Below are 24,861 nucleotides of genomic sequence, written 5' to 3'. Positions count from 1 at the left end.
ATGCAAAGCCTCGCTGAGCACCCATGCAATCGAAGCGTGATTTGAACCACTGACCTAACCACTGAATCACAAAAGTGAATGGACTTGTGGTTGCTCAGATGAAAGCTCAAGTCAGAGTTACAACTTCTGTTCCATGAGCGCAACGGGTGACCAGATACACTCAGTGTGGTGATGGCCGGTAGCAAAATTATAGAGCAGGTCAGTCCGTCTTCAAACACTCCTAAGCCAGCATTTACTTCTTTATAAAAAATGCAAATTTGACTTCTGAGTAGGAGTGACTGATTGAACATGTGTGTTTACTTTGGCTTCCTTCTAAAAAAAAAAAAAAAAAAATCAACGCCCCTCCACCCCCCACCCCCAGCCAAAAACAAAACCCTCAAAGGGTCCATGGGCATGGCCACTTCTGCAAAGCAACAGTACACAAGTGTGTATCTGCTTTCTCAGCCCCAATACGCCCAAGAGAAGCCCCTGGCTGGTGGCCTGTGCAGCTTCACCACTCCCTGAAGTATCCCTGAACATGAGAAGTGTGGGCTGAGGTGTTATCAGCCCCTTCGTGCTGAGGTCTAGTGCTTCTACCCTGCGGATAGGACCTGGCAGGTCATTGTGGGAGCAGAGTCGCACAGTGTGTCCCAGAGCCCAGTGGGCAGGGGCTGCTGGACAATGTCGGCTCCCCTCTCTGATATCGGGACTCTCGAGGACCCCAGGAAGGACTGACTGTGCTGACGTGGCAAACCACGGGCCTTGCTTCCTCAGGCCACAGGACGGCAGCTGGGGACGATGCCAGACCCTCACCCCTCTCCCGGACACTGCTCAAGGAAGGTTACTTGCTAGCCCACAGCTCTATGCATAGCTTCCAGGAGTGTCCATGACAGTGCCTCAGGTCAGTAATGCCAGCTTTGCCCTCCTAGGGGAGAGAAGCAGTGGTCATCAAAATGGCCTACTGCTCTTCTTCCTAGCAACCCCAAGGGGCTTGCTAACACATAGCCCCACCTGGCCATGAAGAAATGGTGGATGTGTACCTCACGGCTCTTGCAGCTTCTGTCCCCATCTGGGATCACACAGTGATCACTCAAGGAAGAAATAGCTTGGTCAAGATGGGGAGGTACCTCGGAAAGCCCAGGGCTGGAGAAAGTCATAGGTAACCTTGGTCACCAGTAGCCACCCAATGTGGCCTGGGTCCTTCCCACAGCACCCCAGGCAAGGTGGCTCCTGGCCTCTGCTGACTCCCTACCTTCCCCTGGGGGCAGGCGTTCATAGAACAGACCTGCCATCCAGGAGTTCACAGAGAAGGGTCCCTAGAAGGGACTGAGCTCAAGCTCAGCAGAGGGAGAGGAGCACCCCCTGGGAAGGTAGGGAAAGTTGAGCAGGGATTTCCTGAACCCAGCTGGTTGGGACAGGGAACCTGGGGTCTCAAGACTAGCATGCTGGCTGTGGGTGCTAGAAAGTGACAGCTGTCTTCTTTGAACCAAAAATAAAAAATGAAAGAAGAAAGTCATATTGTCCGGGTACTGCACGGGCAAGGAAACCAGGAAGTCAAAACCATGTCTATCTCCAGGGCAGTGGAAAGTGCCTCCAAGCACCTAACCAGAGGGCTTCTTGAACAAGGCTACATAGCCCTTTTTCAATTAAATTTCCATCTTATCACCTCACACCCACTAGGATAACCACTATCAAAAAAACAGAAAACAAGTACTGGCAAGGACGTCAAGAAACCACAACTCTTGTGTGCTGTTGCTGGGAGGCAGAGATGTGAGACACGTCTATGGGCTCCCATGGGGGCGCCCAAAGAGGCAGAAGGCACGGGATCTGGATAGGCTCCACCGCAGATAAGCCCCTGAACTGTGGCTAAAAGGTGAGGGCGGAACTCTAAGTCAGTGTAGATGAGGTCTGAGAGCAGGAGCCTGGTGGGGGTGGGCAGCCAAGCCGCATGGGGTCTGGGGCACAGGGAGGGCAGATCAGCCTCCTGGAGCAGCCTCATCCCAAGTTCAGGACTCAGCCTACTTATTCAGGACCAGAAAGATCCCCATCTGTACCAGCTCATGCTTGTGAAGCAGGAAGCAAGGGAGTGCACTGACAAAGGCAAGGTGGTTACACGAGTGTCATCTGAGGAACTCAGGAAGGGCTTCGAAGCTGGTAGCTGTGTGACTCTGAGCAAGTAACTTCGCCTCTCTGAACCTCAGTTTCCTAATCTGTAAAACAGCAAAACCAGATGTTGGATAAAAAGCTGCACAATGGGGATGCCTGGGTGACTCAGTCGGTTAAGCATCTGCCTTGGGCTTAGGACATGATCTCAGGGTCCCGGGATCGCGCTCCCCACCCAGCAGGGTGTCTGTTCTCTCTCTCCCTCTGCTCCTCCCACCACCTGTATTCTGTGTCTCTCTCTTGCTCTCAAATAAATAAATAAAATCCTAAAAACAACGACAAAAAAGTTGCACAAGACAGGTGTGTGTATGTGTTATGCACGGGTTTCCCCTCCCAACCTCACAGTTCAGGACAAGCAGCCTGCCCAGTGCCAGGGTCTTTAGAAATCACAAGAGCATAAGGAAGAAGCAATCCCACTGCGAAGGCACCAGCCCAGCAGAGAACCAGCCACAGCGAAAAGATACACTTCTAGCACTTTCTACCAACGATGGAGAAAAGCAGATCCCTCTCATTTTTAAACCTGGAGGGAACATCACCAGACACAAACCAAAGAGAGAAGTTATCTGTCATGTTCCAAAGTGAAGGGGACTACAGGATTGTTAATGACAATGAAACCTCAAGGGAAAGACCCTGGCCAAATGGACAGAGTCATTAACAGCAGCCCTTTCGGTAAAAAGGAGCAAGGGCATTGCGTGTGGCACAGGGAAGGGCCCAGACATTGCCCCTGTCCGCCCCTCGGCGCCATGGCTGGGGCTGCCACCACATCCTGCAAGTAGGATGGTGGTGGCGTCCTCAGCCTTAGCACGTGCTGCCTGCCTCTTCCAGCTCAGCAGACTGTTCCATCATTTCCCTACTCAAAGTCCCCGGGAGGCTATCTCCAGAACTACAGGTACACCAGATGGGGGAATGAAGAAGGGGTTTTTAGTAACTTCAACCACTGGTTGCTCCTGGTATCACCTACTGGCTACTTACCCCTGAGAGAGTAGATGCACTCCAGGGCGCCTTCACCAATTGGACAGCAGTCCGGAGCCAAGCCCAAGCCCCATTTCACACCTGGCCCTACCACCTTGGGACTCACCGCTTTGGTGGACTCCAAGGTTCCCGAGGCCAGTGCGCCCCTGCCCTTACTGCCAAGGTGGGGTGATGAGGAGGGTGAGTCATCGATGTAGGGCAGCCCGTCCTGGTGCCGACGCTGTTCCTCGGCCCGGTCTGCAGCACAGCCATACCCAGGAGGTGTTCCAAACGATGTATCTGTGTGTGTAGAGAAGCAGCTGTGTTAGAGACAGAGAAAGCCAGCCAGAAGGTCAGGGGCTGGAGGGCCAGCTGCCAGGGCAGTGGGGGGGGGGCACACCCCTCCTGTTCCAGCAGGCAATCGGCTGATGATGTCTGTCACCCAAAGGTGTTGAACAAGGATCTTAGGTAGGCTGACCTCAACTTCACAACCAGCTGAGCAAAGACCACATGGCAAGGTGGGGCCAAAAAAGTGGCATGCTCCCCGGAAAATGAGACCGGGCTTGCAGGGACACTGTCTGGGACACATCTGTGCTTGTCCTGGAGATGGGTCTGAGCTGCTACAGAAAGATGGACCCCCAATGCTAGCGAACATCTTGCTAGGGGTGGTCCTTGTGCACCTGTCCAAGGGGATCTGATGGGGCGAGGAGCACAGATCATGCTGATCCAGGTGCAAGCCCTGGCCACCGTGAGCAGTGCTCCAGGCCTGCCAGGCCAGACCCAGGGAAAGGGCACTGTAGCCCCTTCCCCTCACTCCACCCTGCTCCCTTGGCTGACTCTCATCCCACTTCCCATCTGGTCTGGCAGAATCCCAGACCACCTTTACCCCGATCTGAGCATCCCTGTGAGGACAGAGTGGCCTACCCTATGGCCGGCTCCCTGCTTTGTGGGGCTCTCTGGTTATACAGAACACCTCCAATCCTAAAGGCAACTGAAGACAATTGTCCCTTCCTCCCCAGTTAAATCACAAAGTCCATACCACCCCTTCACCTGCCTTTCTTTTCTTTTTTTTTTTAAAGATTTTTCTTTATTTATTTGAGATAGAGAGTGAGAGAGCACGAGTAGCAGAGGGAGAGGGAGAAGCAGGCTCCCGACTGAGCAGGGAGCCTGATGCGGGAGATCGATCTCAGGATGCTGGCATCATGACCTGAGCCAAAGGTAGATGCTTGATGACTGAGCCACCTGGGTGTCCTCACCTGCCTTTCTGTAGCTCTGTTTTCAAAACTGTTCTAAATCAGTGAATCCTCACCAAGACATTAACCCACAAGGGCCCAGTTTGCTCCAAGCCTGATGTGACAGTCACTTCTTAACTCTTTCTAAAGGGTGCCTTCATAGCCAATGGGACTTCCGTGAGGCCATCTTGGTTGGGTTACATCACCTTTACCACGACTCACTGGCAACCAGCCCTGTCCAAAATTCACCACCACAGGTGGCTTCTGCACTGTTTACTTACGAGTTTCTAACAACTTCCACCATGAAGCATACCTAGTCTGGGGCTCAAGCTCCAGGCGCTGGTGTCACCATACCACCTAGGCCAGGCAGCAGAGACCTCCTAGGCAACTCTAGAGGGGGACTGTTTCCAGTTCTTTCCATGTGGCAGCCAAGAGGTGCTGTGGCTGGAGTGACCAGGTGCTCACCACCCCCGGCTCTAAGGGCTGCCAGTGCCCGGCTCGACTCATCTACCTACATCCCAGCTGCCTCCCCTCTGCGTCTCCCACATCCTCTCTGTCTGGGGCCCAGCAGGTCACATGCCCTCTCACAGGTGTCCTTAGCTCTGGCTATACATTCGTACTATCTGGGGAGCTTCAAAAACAAGAGAGACCCATGGAATCAGACACTCAGGGAGGTCTGGGCCCTGGTGGCTGCAAAGGCTTCCTGGCGTTCCCGCAGGAAGCAGTGCTAAGACTGCTGCACCAGCAAGAGATAGCATCCGGCACCCTGCTGTCCTGTCAACCCTGCTGTGCCCCTGCTGTCTCCGTACAGGTGCAGATCGCAGAGGTCGGGCTGAGCTCTGCTGCTGTATGTGTCCACAGAAGGCCCCAGCACAGGCTAGCAGATAGGCTGGGGGACCCTCAGAGCTGGGTGGGCTCCTACCATGTCCCCTAATAAGCTATACTAATATCCCCTGGTCTCCCTAATCCCTGGGCTACCTCATGGGCTCCTGATACGATCACCACATGTTACTCTGCTGGGGTTTGTACTGTCCTACCAGGACAGTCAGAGGCCAAAGCCAGGTTCTGTCTTCTCCTCCTAAGCATCTATAAAGGCACTTAACTAGCTCTTGCCCAGCATCCCTGAGGACAGAAGGGAAGGGTTCAAATGTATTAAAAAGCACAAATCTGTTCATACAGAACCCTAGCGTCACACCCCACCCCCAAAACAGATTCGACTTCAGCTTCTACTTCCTTTTGGAGGAATCACAGATTTCTTTAACCAAAATGAACACAGAGGACTTCCTGTCCTCTCAACATCCATGATACAAACCTTGTATCATAGCAGCCCCTACTGAAACCTTGCCCTTCATGGAAGCTGCTTCCCAAGGCTGTCCAGGTCCTGGACAGAAGACTCTGGCTGCCAGACGCCTTCCTCACAGGTGTCCTGAGTGACCCCCTGGGCCGCAGGGGTCTTTACTCTTAGTCCTGCAACCCACGACACATCCTCAAGGTTGGGGTGGGGGCAGGTAGACTAATTCTGTGAGCTGTGGTGTGCATTTCCCAGAAGGGAGGCTCTGGTCCTGTCCAGGTTGCTACCAAATTGTGAGTATTAGTGCAGGTCCCTGAAGCTGTCCGTGTCTCCGTTTTCCTGACTTTATAATCGGGCATATGGACTAAACTAGATGGGTGGAGGCCAGCTCTGCTCTAAAACATTAGGTCCTGGGGCGCCTGAGTGGCTTAGAGGGTTAAACTTCTGCTTTCAGCTCAGATCATAAATCTCAGGGTCCTGGGATTGAGCCCCACATCGGGCTCTCTGCTCAGCAGAGAGCCTGCTACATCCTCTTTCTCTGCCTACTTGTGATCTCTCTCTCTGTGTCAAATAAACAAATAAAATCTTAAAAAAAATAAAACATTAGGTCACTGTGCAGATCATCTAGCCATGCCCTGCCTATCTCCTGACCTCACCTTTTTTTTTTTTTAAAAGATTTTATTTATTTATTTGACAGAAATCACAAGTAGACAGAGAGGCAGGCAGAGAGAGAGAGGGAAGCAGGCTCCCTGCCGAGCAGAGAGCCCGATGTGGGACTCGATCCCAGGACCCTGAGATCATGACCTGAGCTGAAGGCAGTGGCTTAACCCACTGAGCCACCCAGGCGCCCTGACCTTACCTTCTTCAACAGCATCCTTCCTCTGCTCCCAGCTCCTCCTCTGGACTTGGATTTTATATTAGCTCAGAATTTTCACTGTCCACATAGCTTTTCTAAGAAACTTTAAACTATTTTTTTTTTTTTGAAATAACAATGCTTTAAGAAATCAACATATTCATCACCTGGAAGAAGACCCTTATTCTGAGCATCACCATCTGATGTCCTGGCTTATGACCACACTGCACTCGCGCCCCAGGTCACATTAACACCAAGTGATGCCCCAAGTAAGAACCTGAGGGTCAGACCCAAGTAAGAACTTGAGGGTCAGATATGGGGGGGCCCAGGGCTCCCTCTAAATACTCCCAAGAGTCCACATGTGCAAAACAAAGGGCTAGTTTAGCAACAACCTGATTAAAACCCCACGTAAAACCAAGTGCCTGGTGAAGGTTTGCCCAAAGGCCAGGGTTGTGTGGGGCCACTGACTATGATGTGGATACCTCACCTCCACCAGGTGAGACAGGGAAACCAGGTTCCACAGCCGACTCAACAGGGTAATTATTAGGATCAGGGCAATTCAATACCCAGGTGCTTCCCACTCTGATGCATCTCCACAAACTGATGTCCGAGGAACTAACGCTTTTAAGTCTGGAGTCCAGACAGCGGTCACTGCTGGGTACATTCCATGGGATGCTTCAGCCCACTGTCCCAGCTAATCCAGAACCCCCAGCCTGCTTCAATGTCAATGTGACAGGCAAAGAGGAAAGCCCCCCTTTCCTCATCCCTCATCCTAAGTGCAGCAGGGACCAGTCTTCCTCTCACACCACAGTTTTTCACTCCCTCCTAGAATGAAGTATATTCCTGGGGGGGCGTGGGCTCTGGGAACTGCCATTTCCCAAGAATTAGAGCAAAGTGGGAGCAGGGGCTTTGCTCTCCCCTCTTAATATCTACTGGGAAAACCTCTCGGGGTCTCATTACCTTGAAGGACTGGGCACCTGATGGCTGAGGTAAGCCTTGTTCTACCCAAAGCTGAAGGCAAATACTGGTTTCAGCGGGGGAGGGCCTGCGATCCGACAGCTACAAGAGGCTCAGGAAATGAGGCTGATCTCTGGAGCAGCTAACCAGCAGGGAGGAGGGCAGGGTGGGGGCAGGGAGAGAGGCCCGTTCAGAGCTGGCAGACAGCGGCTGGCTTAGGGTGGAAAAGGGACATGCACAGTGAAATCCAAAACCTCCTCCTCTCCAGGCCAGTCGGCTTAGCAGCCACAATCCCAGCACTCTGCAAATCTAAAATCTAGTCTTTGATGCGAGGAAAAAAGACAGCCACCCCAAGTGGGAGGAATAAGTCCCAGTCAGCCCAGACCACATCCCCTTCTCACACCTCAAGGACAACACTGGTTAAAAAAAAAAAAAATTCCTGGGGCGCCTGGGTGGCTCAGTGGGTTAAAGCCTATGCCTTAGGCTCAGGTCATGATCTCAGGGTCCTGGGATCGAGTCCCGCATCGGGCTCTTTGCTCAGCAGGGAGGCTGCTTCCTCTTCTCTCTCTCTCCCTGCCTGCCTCTCTGCCTACTTGTAAAATAAATAAAACATTAAAAAAAAAAAAAATTTCCTCAGGTGCCTGGGTGGTTCAGTTTGTTGGGCATCTGCCTTCGGCTCAGATCATGATTCCACGTGGAGTCTCGCAGTGGGCTCCCTGCTCAGTGAGGAGCCTGCTTCTCCCTCCCCACCTTTGCCCCTCTGCTAGCTCATGCTCAGACATTTGCATTCTCCTTCTCAAGTAAGTAAATATATTTTTTTAAAATCCCCTTAAACAATTAAATGCAGCATTACTGTATGATCAAGTAATTCCATGTCTGGGTATATGCTAAAAAGAACTGAGAGCAGGAATTCAAACAGGTATATGCACACCCATATTCCTAGCAACATCATTCACAATAGCCAAACTGTGGAAGCAACTCAAGTGTTCACTGAGGGATGAACAGATAAGCAAAACGTGGGATGGATACACAGTGGGTTATTATTCAGCCTTTAAAAGTAAGGCAATTCTAACCCAGGCCACAACATGGACGAGCCTTGAGGACACTAACTGAAGGGAAATAAGCATGTCCCGAAATGACAAATTGCCTGTGTGAGTCCACTTATAGGTAGGACCTGGAATAGTCGATTCATGGGGACAGTAGAATGGTGGCTGCCGGGGGCTGGGGGTGGAGGGACTGGGGAGTTACTGTTTTGTGGGTACAGCACCTCAGTCTGAGAAGAGGAAAAAGGTGAGCGATGGTGCTGATGGCCGCACAATAGCGTGAATGTGCTTAAGGCCACTGAACTACATGCTTGCAAGTGATTAAAACGGTCTATTTTATGTTATGTAACAAGTACAAAGCACACGCACACAACCCGAAGGTCCCTCCCAGACAGCGGCAACGCTTGGGTAGCTGAGCTGAGAGGGCCCAGGGGAGCTTCCCTTCCTCCCTTTCATCACCAACAGCCCCCTGGAACCACATCTAAAACACACACAGAATCAAAACTTGCAAGCAGTGTGTTCCCTGAGTTGATGAGAGCAGGCTGGGTGGCGGGTCCCCAGGCTCCACTATAGTCTTCCATGTGTATGTGTTTAATAATGAAGGACAAGAGGGGCACCTGGGTGGCTCAGTCATTAAGCATCTGCCTTTGGCTCAGGTCATGATCCCAGGGTCCTGGGATCGAGCCCCCGTGTCGGGCTCCCTGCTCCAAGGGAAGCCTGCTTCTCCCTCTCCCACTCCCCCTGCTTCTGTTGCCTCTCTCGCTATGTCTCTGTCAAATAAAAATCTTAAACAAGAAAAAAACAACAACAACAACCAAGGACAAGAAAGGAAGGCCTTGCTCCTGCTCAGTATGTATAACCATCAAAGGAGTCCAGGTGTCTGTCACACTACCAACCAGTCAAACCGGTGGAGCCACTGTCCCCAGCAGCTATCCCTCTGCTCTCAGAGTTTACACATCACCTTTTCTAGGCCACTTCCCTGTCCACCCACATCTTCCTGACCCAGACTGGATGAGATCCCTGCCAGCCTGGAAGACTCTGGTAATCACAGGTCACACCTGGGGCTGGAGCAGGACTCCTCAGGAGCACAGCACCACATGTGTCCACAGCCCTGTAGGGGCTGTCCTCCCCACCCTCAGAGGGCCACAGTGTATCTGCCCTCCAAGCCCCAAATGCTCTTAGCTCCTCTTCGGTCCTGGGTCCCCAGCTGCTCCCCATAGCCTATCTTTCCCTTAGCCCAGCCCTGGATCAAACAGCTCCAGTAACTTTAACACTCCTTCCCAATTTTCCTATCTGTGAGCCAGGAGCATGCATCACACAACAAGGCCTCTGCCAGGCCCTGCTGGGGTCTCTGCCACAGGGCTCCTGGGAAATGTGTAGAACCAATCTCAGATCCCCGGCCACAGGTCTCCTGGCTGTTGCCAAGCAGAGGAGGCCCTGCTGGACCCAATGTACCTGGAGGGTCCTCAGATCTTGCTTCTGTAGCCTTGCTGCTGCCACAGGTGCGGGGCCCGGATCCCAGCTCTTGTTCCACCCTCTGACCAATGCACCCCGAGATGAGAGCCTGGAGCAAATCCTCAGAAGGAACAAAGATCATATTCTCAGCCCTCCCAACCCAGAACAGACACAGAAACAGCTGGAAAGGGCCAGGAGAGGGATCCTGATAAACACATCCCAGGGTGGAGAGATAAGAAGGGACCCTGGGAACTTGGGTATGGGTGGGAGGAACTCAATCACGCATTAAGACTGAGGCAGGGTGGTCTCCTATGCCTGTCTACACTGTCAGCAAAGGGCTAGGTCATACTTATTTACTGAGGTAAAAGAGGCTCAGACACCATCTTCCTTCTGGTGGCTTGCCAGCTGCTGTGGACAGGTTTTTGCAGAGGCAGGCACTGAGCCCTCCACCTCATCGTATCTGTAGATGCCCTGCTCTCCCCACTCCCGCCCCCCTCCCCCAGGCCCTGCACCTCTCCTGGGTTGTAAGCATCCAGCACTGTGCTGAAAGTGCCATGGGGCTGGTAATTTCCAGATGGCAGCTCACATCCGTGAGGGGTAAGAGGGGCGGGTCCTGCCAGCTGGGCATTGTGCCTCCCAGAGAGGCTCAGAAAACCCTGGCTGGGACAGAAAGCCAGATCTCACTGAAGAGCACACAGGTTCTATAGGTCCAAGCTGAGTTGGCTTTGGATGCCACGTTCATGCATGGCCTTGAGCCTTCTTCCCACCAACTTGTGCACTGGGAGCAGATTCTACCTGCAGGATGGGCCGCGTGGGGCTCTGCTGGCTTCTTTATTATGTGGCAGAACCCCAGGCGCAGTCGGAGAATATCTGTGGTGCTTCCAGGGAGCGAGTTTCCCAAAGAGCAGAAAAGCCTCACAAGTGCCAGAGCAAGTCAGTGTTTTCGCAAATGACCTGCTACGCTTTTGCTGGGCATTTCCTCTAGGCAAGGCCCAGCGCTGATGTCCTTGAATCCACCTTGACCCCTTGGTGACCAGGAGCTTCCAGATGCTCATTTTTCAGACAAGAAAAGGCCTCTCCGAGATAAGAACAGGTGAAGCCTGACTACGCCTGGCTCCATCTGTGTGACCTGCCTATTGGGTCACCTTCTGAACAAGTTCCTAAAGGGCTGAGCCTGGTAAGCACAGGACACAGAGATTCCTCTCTGAGGCCTACAACCGAGAGGAGTGAGAACAGGGGTTCCAAGCAAAGCCTGTACTGGGATAACTCAGGCCATGTTCAAGCAGCATTATTCACTAACAGCCAAAAAGTAAAACCACCCAAATATCTGTCCATCAGCTGGCGCACAGATAAATAAATTGTCGTGTATCTCTACAACAGGATCATTCAGTCTTCAAATGAATGAAGTACCGATAGAGACAAGAACATGGGTGAACCTCGAAGGTGTGACACTGAGTGAAGAAGGCCATCCTGAAAGACCAGAGATTACCTGATTCTGTTTCTACCAAATTTCCAGAGTAGACACCAAGCAGATGCCTCATGAGTACGGGGTTCCCTTCTGAGCTAATAAGGGTGTCTGGGAACTGACCAGTAATTGTGGTCACATAACACTGAGAATACTTAATGGGGAGCTGTTTGCTTTGAAATGTTTCATTTTATGTTCTGTCATTCCACCTCAAAAAGAAAAAGAGAGGAAAAAAAAAAAAAAAGATCTGTTTTCCTCTGTTAAAACAGGGAACCCGGAACACTATCCAGCTGTTTCCTGAAGACCAAGAACATCATTCCGGACAGACGTCAGTACTGCCTGGCTCCATAACCCCAGGCAACCCGCAGGCAGTCACAGGCTGCATTACTTTCTAAGCTATGCGGTTGGTTTGGGTGGTGTTTCTGTTTTCTGCTCTACCCTCAGCAGGCAGCTGTTCCTTCTTGCATCTAGACGGAGGGGGAACCAAAATTCTGTACAAACAAGATGTCCCCCATCTAGCTGGCCACCATACCCTGGCGATAGCCCACCTGTCAGAGCCTCTGCTTCTGTGGGAGAAGGAGGGGCACTCTAGGATCCCGGGGGCTCTCGTCCTTTATGCTGCCACCCCAACAATGACATCACCAAGCTAGCATGGAAAGCCCCAGCTGCCTGGGTAGTGGAAGGTCACGGTCCAGACCAGCCTGGGGCACACAGAAGGCCCTGGGGCTAGTCAAGTCTCCCCAACAGACCAGAAAATGCCTGTCAGGAAGGGCCTGAGCCTGCCCTGCTCATGGACCAATGCCTCAGCAACAGGCAGCTTGAGATGCCCTGAACAAGGCTGAGCCCTTGTGGAAGAGATAGGCCTACTAATACAATAGCTCTTATGACTCTTCCACCGGGGGCTTGGGTTCCAGCTGGCTGGAGACTGAATCACCACAAGGTCAACGCTGCGGGTGACTTTTAGCAATAAAGACTGAATGTCCCCAGTGTGGGTAGACAAGGACTCCCCAGTTAGCCCCGAGAGAGCTGTTAAAAGATTTTCTTCTGTCTCCAAGGACCCACCTAATCCTCAAGGAGGGAAAGATCACTTCTGTTCTGGGGCTGGAATCAGCAGGGTGGGGCAGGCGGAGGATGGGACACCTGCTGGGAAGCTGCAACCCTTGGCCATTGATGATGTGATTATTCTTCTCCAGCACTACCATGATTCTCTGACAAGATTCAGAAAGATTTCTTGGAGGCAGTTTGGCCTCAGACAATCAAGCTCATATATTTAGCGAGTCCCGGACATTCAGCCAAGATGCAGGACACCTCTATTTCTTGTTGGGCGCTGTGCTGGGTACATAACAGCAGATGCCACAGCCCCAGCTCCAGCCCCTGGGGAGCCAGCAGAATCCCAGGAGTGACATGACATGTATTATGGCAAAGCCACCTATGGGGGGGGGCACTCAGACCCTCAGGTGGGACAGCAGAGACCATCTCCCCAGGGAAGTAACCACTCCAAGACCTACTGAGGTCAGAGAGGCAGACAGTGGCTCCCCACAGAACATGAAGGTGGGAAGGACACAGCAGTGGGTTGAATGCCCCCCCCCCCAAAAGATAACATCCACATTGTAACACCTGGAATGCACGAAGGGAACTTATCTTGGTAAGAGAGTCCTTACAGATATAATTAAATTCAGGACTCTGAGAGATCACCCAGGATTATCCAATGGACCTAACCCTAAAGCCAAGTGTTCCTATGAGAGACAGGAGAGGAGAAGGCTATGTGAAGCTGGAGGCAGAGATTGAAATGACACGGTCATAAGCCAAGGAATGCACCGGGCCACCAGGAACTGGAAATGGTGACAAAGCATTCTCCCCTAGAGCCTCCAGAGAGAGTAGGGCCCTGCAACACACCTTGATTTGGACTTCTGCCTCCAGAACTGTGGAAGAACACGCATTGTTGTTTTAAGCCATTGAACCTATGGTCGTTTGTGATGGCAGCCCCAGGAGACCAACAGAGGCACAGCCCATGGCCTGAAAGTGATGCCATGGGGTAAGAGGCGGCCAGCTCGGGGAGAGGGCCCGAAGGGCTTCACAGAGGTGAGGTCTGTGTGGGATGGAAGAACTACTGGGCCTTCAACCAGCAGAGGGGCTGCAGAGGTACCCCATGCGGTGGGTGGGAGGGTGTGCGGGGGGGGGGGGGGGGGGCGGGGGGGGGGGGGGGGGGGGGGGGGGGGGGGGGGGGGGGGGGGGGGGATGAGGAAGGCCTGGGAAAGGCTGGGAATGAGGCGGGAGGGCCAGGAAGAAGTAAAGCTGGAAAGAGCCTTGGACTTTGGACCAAGGACCCAGGAAATGATTTAGAGGAGGTATCAAGGGTCACAGAGGTCTGGACCAAGAGGGGGACCCAGGGAATACGGGCAGGGACACTCTGGCAGCACTATCTGTGTATGGCATGGCAGGTGGGACCCAGCTGGAGGCTTCTGTAATGGTCACTCCAGGCAAATGGGTCGAGGGCCTGGTTTCAGAAGAATGGTACATCATGACAACAAATGCCACGAACAGGCCCAGACTGAGTGGACTCGCATGGAGAGAGGAGGAAGAACAAAGGGGATGATGAGTTTCTAGCACCTGAAGCCAAGGCTTGGCTGCAGGCAATTGGCCAGAGGAGTCACGGGGTGTGGAGAGCACAAGGCAATAGAGGTGAGCCGGGCCCTTCAAGAGAGGCTAGCACTGAGGGCAGGACTGTGGTCTGGGAGCAATGCGGGAAGTGAGGCACATGGTCACTGTACGGCTGTGGCTCCCCCCATTCTATTCCCACTTTGTAAAGGAAACGTGGAGAGCAAGAGGGAAAAGACGGTGGGAAGGAAGGGCTTCCCCGTTCCGGGGGTCAGAGTATGGAGCCCAGGCCAGCGCTGGGCCATGAAGGGCAGGAGGAATACCCACTTTCCCCACCTCCACCTCAGCACTGACCTCCCTGAAGGAAGCCTGGGGGGAGTTAGGAAAGGAAGTACACGTACACCCCTGTTCAGAGCTTCATCGTTCCCAATGGCAGAAAGGCAGAAGCAACCCAAGTGTCCAACGGCAGATGGATGGATAACAAAATGCAGCGTACACATACAACGGAGTACTACACAGCCTTAAAAGAAGGAAGTCCTGCCACATGTTACAGGTGAACCAAGGTTACAGGTGAACCTTGAGATTATGCCATGTGAAATAAGACAGTCACAAAAAGACAAACACCTCATAATTCCATTGATACGAATGTATCACTTTGCTGGGGCTGTCTTACCCAAAAACCACAGACTGAGTCTATGAAACAACAGAAATTTATTTTCTCACAGTTCTGGAAGCTGGAAGTTGACCATCAAGGTGCCAGCAGGGCTGGGTTCTGGTAAGAGCTCTCTTCCTATATGAACAGACACTTCTCCAATGAAGACATACAAATGGCTATCAGACACATGAAAAAATGTTCATCATCACTAGCCCTCAGGGAGATTCAAATTAAAACTACCTTGAGATATCACCTTACACCAGTTAGAATGGCCAAAATTAACAAGAGAGGAAACAACATGTGTTGGAGGGGATGTGGAGAAAGGGGAACCCTCTTCCACTGTTGGTGGGAATGCAAGTTGGTGCAGCCTCTTTGGAGAACAGTGTGGAGATTCCTCAAGAAATTAAAAATAGAACTTCCCTATGACCCTGCAATTGCACTCCTGGGTATTTACTCAAAAGATACAGATGTCGTAAAAAGAAGGGCCATCTGTACCCCAATGTTTATAACATCAAGGGCCACGGTCGCCAAACTGTGGAAAGAACCAAGATGCCCTTCAGTGGATGAATGGATAAGGAAGATGTGGTCCATATACACTATGGAGTATTATGCCTCCATCAGAAAGGATGAATACCCAACATTTGTAGCAACATGGACAGGACTGGAAGAGATTATGCTGAGTGAAATAAGTCAAGCAGAGAGAGTCAATTATCATATGGTTTCACTTATTTGTGGAGCATAACAAATAGCATGGAGGACATGGGGAGATGGAGAGGAGAAGGGAGTTGGGGTAAATTGGAAGGGGAGGTGAATCATGAGAGACTGTGGACTCTGAAAAATAATCTGAGGGGTTTGAAGTGGCGGGAGGGTGGGAGGTTGGGGTAACAGGTGGTGGGTATTATAGAGGGCACGGATTGCATGGATCACTGGGTGTGGTGAAAAAATAATGAATACTGCTATGCTGAAAATAAATAAATAAATAAATAAATAAATAGTGCTATATTCAGGAAAACAAAAACAAAAACAAAACAAAACAAAACAAAAAAACTCTCTTCCTGGCTTGCAGACAGATGCATTCATTCTTGCTGTGTGCTCACATGGCCTTGTCTTGGGTGGGTAGAAAGAAAGAGGGTGCTAGCTCTCCCTGGGTCTCTTCTTATAAGGGCACTAATCCCATTATGAGGGTTGCCCTCATGATCTGACTATCTCCCTAAGGCCCCATCTACAAATATCATGTTTCAAGTTGGGGATTCAGCATATGAAAGGGGGGTGGACACAAATATTCAATCCATGACAATAGGAAGTACCTAGAATAGGCACGTTCATAGAAACAGAAAATAGAATGGGGGTTGTCAGCAGCTGGGAGACTTACTGCTTAGCGTGTAGAGTTTCTCTTTGGGATGAAGGAAAAGTTCTGGAGATAAGTGGACATGATGGTTGCATGACAATGTGAATTTATCTCACAGGACTGAATGATATGCTTAAAAAACTAAAGATATGCCAGGTTTAGAAATTTTTTAAAAAGAAGAATGAAGCACAGTGTTATGGGTTGAACTGTGTCTCCCCACCACCCAAATTTACATATTGAAGTCCCAACCCACAACACATCCCAATGTGACCTTATTTGGAGACACGGTCTTTGCCAAGTTCAGATGAGTTCATTAGGTTGGGCCGAAATCCAATACAATTGTGTCCTTACAGAAAAGGGAAATTTATTTACTTTTTAAAAAGATTTTATTTATTTATTTATTTAGAGAGAGCACAAGCAATGGGGAGGGGCAGGGGGAGAGAGAGAATCTCAAGCAGACTCTGTGCTGAGCACAGACCCAATGTGGGGTTTGATCTCACAACCCCAAGATCACGACTTGAACTGAAGCCAAGAGTCGAATGCTTAACCAACTGTGCCACCCACGTGCCTCAGAAGAGGGAAATTTAAAGACAGAGCAGCACAGAGAATGTCATGTTAACATGAAGACAGTCATCTACAAACCAAAAAAACAAAAAAACAAAACAAAACAAAACAAAAAAACACAAACTAGAGGCCTGGGACAGATTCTCCCTACAGCCCTCAGAAGGAACCAATCCTGCCAACACCTCAATCTCAGACTTCCAGCCTCGTAACTGTGAGGCAATAAATGTCTCTTGTGTGAGCCACCAGTGTGTGGTTCTTTGTTAGGCAGCCCTAGGAAACTAATACATACAGTAATTATGGAGATCGGGTACGGGCTCTGAGAAGCCGCTTCCCTCCCAGTGTCTCTGTGGTCAATGATTCACCCACATATGGAAATGGGACTCTGCCCAGCCAGCCAGCTGCAGCCACTTGGGGGCTGTCCACGCTCAGCAGCACACCCACAGCACCTTCACATTCCAGACTCAGACAGCAGAGAAAGAAGAAAAGAGCAGCCACTGTGCCTCATAGGCCAGCCCTGAGCCTCACACCCTGCAGCCACCCAAAATACTCACGCCCTCCTGGGCTCGTCTTAACTAGTGCCGCTCTCCAACAGAAGCTAAGCTATTGCAGATTTGCCTCAGACTGTGCTACTCAAGAACAGACCAGGATATCTTCCAACTGTACAAATCAGAAATTCTAGAAGCCAAGCATTCTGGACACCCCTGCCCAAATACTCTGTCAACTGCCCCTCCCTCAAGGGGAGAACAGGAAAGGCAGAAGACCTGAGTGAAACCCTAGCACCTTCTTCCTTCCTGACCTCAAGACCTGACAAGGGGAGCTCAGTTTGCTCCCTTCATTCACCTCTGAAAGGGGGCTTTCTACACAAATAAGGAAACTGAAGGTATCGAAATGATAAGCTCACAGCACCCACATGTCAGAGACCCATGCTGGGGAGAGAATGACGATATGCCTGTGAGCCCGTTACAGGCTGAATGTCTGTGTCCCCCTTGAGTTCACTTACTGAAGCCCTAACCTCCAATGTGATGGTATTTGGATGTGGGGCCTTTGGGAGGTAATTAGGTTGATCTCAACCTCATTGAGATGAGAATCTCAACCTCATAACCTCGCAAGAGGTTATGAGTCGTGAGAGTAGGGCCCCCATGACAGGATTAGTGTCCTTTTTAAGAAGGGGAAGAGAGATCAGAACTTCTTCTGTCCCTCTGATATGTGAGGACACAGCAAGAAGGCAGAGGTCTTCAGATCGGGAAGAAGGTCTCCACCAGGAACTGATTGGCCAGCACACTCATCTGGGACCTCCCAGCCTCTGGAACTATAACAAATCAATGTCTTGTTTAAGTCTCCCGGTCTGTGGGGTTTTGTTACCACAGCCCTGTTCCATCCTCGTGGATTTCCAAGGCCCAGGTCCTTTCCATTGGGAGTCACAGACTTCCCACCAGACAAGGGAACCAACCTCCTGTCTGCCCACATTCCTGCCCTACAGAATCATAGCTCTGGATGAGTCCTGGGGGCTAGTCTCGAAGCTCCTCTCTGTTCTAGTCCTGGGTCACCCCAATCTATGGCATTCCTGAGAGGTTCGCTGGCTTCTAGATGCAAAGAGGGGAAGGTATCTGAGATGTTTGCCTGAGTCAGGGGCTCTGAGACCTCTATGGGGGCGACACACAGTCACGGTAACGCACTGTCCAGATGCTTGGCCTCAAGTCCTCACACCTCTACAAGAAAGCTAATACCCTGTCTCACAGAATAAAACCTGAAAAGTCTAGATGTGGAAGCAACATTCCTTGAGGCCTGCAGCTAATGAGTTGAGTTGAAAAGCAGGGATCCAGCCAGGCAGGTAGGTGTGCCTGGCCAAGGCCTCCTCCTGGAGGTTCAGAGGGTTTAGCCTCGCCCCGAGCTCGATCCCTGACTTCAGGCATCCTGGGGATGAACCGGAGGTGAGCTGGAGTGGCAGGAGTCAAGGGGGATACTTTACATTCTGCACCAGAACTTGAGAAGTGCCTGGTGTCAAAAACAAGGGAACAGACCAGGAGGCAGCAGGTTCTCAAAGTCTAGGACAGAACAGATTTTTTTTTCTGGAAAACCTTCTGTGCCCCTGAATCAAGTGGCCAGGAGCTCTACCATCCTTGACTTGCATATCTGGAGAAGGAAATGCAGTGCCTCTGTTCCCAGACTCCACATCCCGCCCCCCCAATCCAACCTCCAGGGCCTTCCTCCATCATCCCAGAAAAAAAGAAACAAACAAACTGGGATTACGGCAGCCACTCCGAGGCTCGTTTCATCTCTCCATGTTCCCACCAGTGAAATGGGGATAATGACACTCCACCTTCACACCCTGAGGGGGTGACAAGCAGGCTACCTTTCTCCTGCCAGAGGGAGGAGGCATCCAGAAGCATAAGCATCATTCATCATAATTATCAGGAACCTCAGCTACTCCTGTGGTTGTTACTGGAGCTCCTGTCCAGAAAACTGCACAATTACCTCTTGCCTGGCTTTTCCTGGGGCACTCAGCATTAGCCTCTACTTCCTTGTGAGGCTGAAGGCTCTATTTTGGGAAAGGACATGGGGCAGGGGCAGGGGGTGGTGGTGGAGAGAAGGAGCTCACGTGCTTGGAGCTACTGGGAAGATTCTTCTCTGGGCGGCAAACCATGTGTTAGCAGAACCCATGGCATGGACCGGGACTCAGGCTGCTGTGGGTCAGAGGGTGACCTGGCAGAGTGATCCCATCCATCTGCCCTGATGCAGAGCCCACCAGGGCTCCAAATGGCAGCTCCACCCTGCCCTTCTCAGCACACCATTGCGGGTCTATCAGGGAGGCTGTGGCTCTCCTCCATCCCGTAGGTCTCTTCTGGTGCTCCCCCTGTTCTCTTCTGCAGCCAGGATCAGTGGGAGCAGAGCTTTCCCCATTCAAATCCCTGGGGCACAGAGTCTGCGGGTCACAGGGTCTCTGTGGAGCAGAAGGCCTTGAGAACAGCTGAGGAATGAGCCAGGGAACAAGCCAGCAAGGATCTCTGTCCAGATGAAAGAGGAGACAGAGGACTAGCTTCAGCTCTTGACCTGAAACTTGAAACTGTCATGTGGGAATTATCACCGTAGGTGGTAATCCCAGTTGTCATCACAGTGTGACAGCCTGGTGCAGGCTCCATGCTCACTCCCCAGTCAGCCAGGCTTGGGAACCAGGCCCATCTTCCCTCTTGCTTTCCTGGGCATTGGCACCGCGGGAGGAGACAGAATGTACATACCCAAGACCCCCTCCCCAATGGCAGAGCGGCCAGTTGGCCACTCAGGCCTCCATCTCTGCCACCAGTCAGCCCAGCCAGCACACCAGGCAGGTCCTGCTGAGGGTCTGTGGTATGCTCAGTTCTGAAAAAGCACCTTTTAGGAGAAGCAAGTCCTCCAGAGAGAGATTCAAGCCACAGTGGGCAGAGCGGACCACTGCACCACAAAGGGCCCTGGGTCCATTCTAGGGGTACACATTCTAGAAAGAGGCCCTTCCCTCAGGAATGCTGAGATCCCAGGGGAAATGAGGCATCTGGAAAGGCTCCCAGAGATACTGGACACCAGCTGTGAGCCTGGCACTTCTCCCAGAAATACTGCACATAGTAGAGTAACAGCCTGCTTCACTGTGCCCAGCAGTCATGCTACCAGGCTGGTAACCTCACTCAGGTTCTGGGGAGGGCCCAGGACTTGAGCTCATACTTCCCACAGAGACCTGAAGAGAATGAGGCCGATTCCTGCTCTTCACGAACTAGACTCTAGCCTACTACCTAAGGGGGCTCTCCAGGCATCTCTTCACCTCCACAGTGGCACCGCCATCCCTCTCCCCACCCCGCCCCAGAGAGGTGAGCACGTGGAAACCCAGGCAGACCACGCATTCCCAGCAGCATCTGGCACACAGCAGGCCTCTAACAGATGTGCGTCCCCTCTCAGCCCTTGTTAAAGGACCTCTGACAGCTTATGCCCAGGGCTCCTGAGGTGTGTTCTGTCTTCTTAAAGCCAGTCTCAGCTGTGCAGGTATAGGCTTCCCTGGTCTTGCCTTAATCTAGCCTGAGCCAGGCTCTGGTCTTAGCAGGAAGGCCACTAAAAGAGCCGGGGGCAACTGGAAGGTCAGGCTGGCCTGTTTGGACGGCAGGACCCTGACTACCTCGAAGCCATCAGTTTTCACCCAGCCTCCCAAAGAGGCTCCAGGAGTCAGGACCACAGCAGCAGTGCAGATAAACATCCCCTAGTTCCCTACCCCACTCAGCCAGGGTGCACCCTGTTATTGCAAGGTGGAGCCTAAGGGGAGGAGACAGCCATGGGCTGCTCAGAGGCCACAGGACAGCAGGAGCCCAACGAATGTGCCTTGACAGAGCCACTTTTCTTTAGGCGATGTCAGAAACTGGACAGCAGTGCCCAGCATGGTGACCTACGGAAGGCCTCAGAGCTAGGGTAACAAGGTGACACACTCTGATATAAACACAAGCCCATCATATTCCAAGTTTCCAGAAAGACCCATGCCTCCTGGGTGATGTAACACATCCTTTCCTTTCGGCAGCCCCCCACAGAATGCCTTCGAAGATGTGGGCCTGGACACAGATGTCCTTCCTCTATACCCCGTGTGGAGGGTTCCCTTAATTGGAGAAACATGTACCCAGTCTATACCCAATAATCTAACCCAGAAGGCAGGCTAGGAGCAGAACTGCTTTCAGGAAATCCAGAGCAGTGAAGTGAAACGGGAACTGAGGCTCTGTCCTCAAGCCCACCCTGGTTTCCATCCTCACTGCAGCTGAGGGGAGTATGGGGTACAACATTCTGCTGAGCCTGGAAGGCCAGTGCTGACACTCGCCAGCCTGCCCCCTGAGCAGCGAGCCCCCCACCCCCCTGCCAATGCTCCATTTTGGGCCTCGGCTCACAACTCCGTCCAGATGGCCTCCCTGGGCCTCTGAATTCTACGAGATCTTCAGGGCCTGCTGCTCTGATGAATCCTTCCCAAATTTGACTTAACCTGATGGTCACCTCCTGCCCATCAGGAGAACACTCCCCTGGGTACTTTTTCCCAAACACTGTATGTAAGAGCCTACCTAGCTTCTGACCTACTTTACAACCCACATCTAGTCCCTCCTCAACGACTCAGAAGCTCCTTAGGAGAGCCAGAGTCCTAAGGCCCCTAACCATCTGGGGGAGGCATTTGTAAAGGCACTGTTCTCCGCTTGACTTATTTGAGCTCTTGGTTCCCTCCACCTCCCAGGGCGCAGTTCAAAACCAAAAGACAACCACCCATATACATAACTACAAACATGGGGGTGCCAAGAAACATGAAATTAACGGCAACCCCCCTCCTTTTAAAGCTGGTACAATACATGGTAAAATTTCTATTTACTTATCTCCAGAGAGTTCTGTGCAAGGGTCTCTATAAAAACGCTCTCTTAGACAATCCCACAGCTGACAGCCCTCCGGAGGACTTGGCCCTGAGTTTCAGAACATCTCAAGGGTGTGTGGGTTGAGCTCATCTCTGAGTCACAAAAACCGAAAGTGATTTTTTGGGTCACGGACAAGCGGGAAAGCTTCCAAGGTCTGCCCACTGACCCCACGTGCCCATGGCCTAACGAATGATTTTCCACGGGCCCTGGCTGGCACAGCTCCTGCGGCACAGCTCTTCTGATGACTGGCGGAAAAAGGCTGGCAGAGACAGGACCAGGGCGCTAAGGGCCCACTATGTGCACATGCCAGCACTTCAAGGGTGTGCTTGAACTCGAGCCTTGTGTTTTGGGAAGGGGGTGGGGGAAGCAGAAATGGTGTCTTCTGTTTTCAAACAAGAACAGCCTGTCAGCACCGGGTGGAGAAGTGCCGTAGGCTGCTTCTGCCAGGAGAAGGGCCAGTGGGGGCAGCATGGAGATGCTGCCAGAGCCCCGAGCCTACACAGGCTGCTGAGAAGCACATTTCAAGAACTGAGTATCCAAGCGGGGAGATGCTGCCTCAGGCGGGCACATGAGGCTTCTGGAGGCTCGAATGCAGATACTGTGCTCTGGTTGGGGCCCTGCCTGCAGACCTCAAGTGGTCTTAGAAGACCAAAGCAGGAGCAGAGGAGCCCCAGAGGGGAGATTTCCCAGCAGATCCCAAAAGTCTGGAAAGATTCTTCTCTCCAGGGCTCTGGACCCAAGTCTGTTATCATCTTGATAACCCAGGCTGTTATCATTTGAGCCGATTTCTGTCCCTCAATATTTTCTCTCCTCTGTGTGTATGTACATCTGCATACGTGTGGCATGAGCGTGCGCATGTAGCATGTGTGTGCAGGCACCTGCACAGGTAGGGGGCATGTGCATCCACTCAAGGGAGTAATCCAGGTTCTTTGGCTGGCAGATCCTGCCTGTCTTTGCCAAACTGCCTTAATGGCCAGGGCCCACACCTCGTTAACATGACCTCCCTCCATCCGGTGACCCAGCAGCAATCACAGCCCCTCTCATTGGCCATCTCACCTTGAGGCTGGGGTATGACAGAGCCATGAGTGCCCACAGGTACATCAGGTGAGCTCGCTGCTGACCAGTTGCAGGGACACAGAGCTGGGAGGGGCTGAGCTGGGCTGGACCCTCAATCCCAGTTAGGCCTAGTGAGGCCCCACCTGCCCCCAGGCTCCTGCATCTCCAGGTGACAAGGGCCACCACCCCTAGGCTGGTCACACCTGAGCTGCTGACCCAATGCAGGGCCACACAGATCTTGGCTCAAACCCAGCCCTACCACTGCCCACCTGGGAGAACTTGGCAAGTTATTGCATCTCTCTGGGACCCAGGCTTCTCATCAATGAAAAGGATTCAGTTGGCCAGCAAACCCTGAGAAGAAGGTGCCAGGCACTGTGTTTGGCATGCTGCAGCTTCCAGGATGGCACCTGCTCAGGGGCACTGGGGGTCCTGGGTTCTATCACCCAGGCTGGGCCTGAGGCTTTGAAATCAGCAGGCTCTATCCTCGGGTGAGCACTGAGTGTTGAGGCTTACATCTGGCTGGGGAGCCAAAAAAGCAACATAAAAGTTAGGAAATAGAGCTAAGGTCAGAGTTACTAAGTCGACAGCACATCCTGGGACACGGTGGTTCAGCAACTAAAGGATGGCACTCTTCAGACAGGCCAAAGGTGCCCTGAGCAGCAGGCAGGCAAGACAGGGCCACAGAGGGAAGGAGGAAGGTTTGAGAAAGAGGACAGGAAGACCCTCAAAGACTTACGAACTTGTGTGGGACTTTCCTCCCCCATCTGTAGCTCTAGCCAGGGGTCAGATTCTCCCTTTGAAAATGGGGCATAAATGTGGGAGCAGGCATGGGTGGGGACATAACTCACAAGTCCCATGTGCCCCCTGAGCCCTGCCAGACGGTGCAGGTGGCCCAAGTATCCAGGGAAGAACGCCACGTGCATTCCTGCTGGATTCCACTCCCGTGGAGGGAAGGGGGTGGCTGGAACACAGCCAGGCTGCCTCCAAACGAGACAGCCTGAGTCCATGGCACCCAACACCCAGCATGTGCTGCTGGTTCCTATATGAAGTGGAGCAGGGAAATCATCCCAGAAACTACTCCACCCTCTTTCCCATTCCCAGGCACCTACAGGGTGCCAGGCTTTACAGACCGCACTGCTAATCCCAACACAGCCCCGTAAGTTCCCAGTGTCACTCCCATTCAGCAAATGGGAAAACAAAAGCTCGCCTGATGCCATCTGTCCTGTCAGATGGTTCTGGATGCTGTGTTCCCCACTCCACCTGCGCCCCCTGCTCCAGAGAAGCTGGAACCCCACAGCAAGATGGAGCACATTCCATGGCGGAATGCTATGTGGTCCATGACAACTGCACAGCGTGGGTGCTCCAAGGAATGACAGCTGGACGTGCGGCTGGTGAGCAGGCTGGTGGGAAGGCAGGTCTTGGCATGCAGGACAGGCGAGAGTGGGGAGGCGATTTCTGGGATCCTCTGGCCAGGAATCCCCAATCTTGCCAAAGATCTCCATGAATTCAGAGTTGGAAGCCTATCTCTTTCTAGAAATGTGGGCAGCTATACCTACCCTGTAAGAACCTCCGAGTGGGGCCACAGAAATCAACAGAATGGCCTGAAGCAGAGCCATGACTGAGCAAATGGGGGTAGGACACTGATAAATAAACCAACAAGAAGCAAAGAGGTGCTTCTGGGGCATCACAGATTGGAAGCTGCTGAGGCTGATGGGGGACAATGCCAGGAGGTCCGGGCGTAAATCCACAGAGGAGCTGGGCTTGGGGCAAAGTTACTGGGTAAGGCAGAGGTGATGAGCACAGACTGTACCCCTCTAAATGATATCGATGGATAGGGGCCAATCCCAGGGAACAC

The 24,861-nt window shown here is 52.2% G+C and overlaps 1 protein-coding gene across 1 annotated transcript in view; it reads right to left on the bottom strand.

The window, feature by feature from the left end:
* BCR (BCR activator of RhoGEF and GTPase) overlaps nt 1-24,861 on the bottom strand; it is a 121,422-nt gene that overhangs the window by 55,623 nt on the left and 40,938 nt on the right. The window contains exon 2 of the mRNA XM_059408941.1: nt 3,221-3,393. Coding sequence (XP_059264924.1) covers nt 3,221-3,393 — 173 coding nt within the window. The remainder of the gene's footprint in view (nt 1-3,220; nt 3,394-24,861) is intronic.

This window comes from Mustela nigripes, chromosome 8 (assembly GCF_022355385.1).
Source record: "Mustela nigripes isolate SB6536 chromosome 8, MUSNIG.SB6536, whole genome shotgun sequence".
NCBI lineage: Eukaryota > Metazoa > Chordata > Mammalia > Carnivora > Mustelidae > Mustela > Mustela nigripes.
Note: the sequence above shows the minus strand (reverse complement) of the source record. Positions and strands in the feature narration are given on the sequence as shown.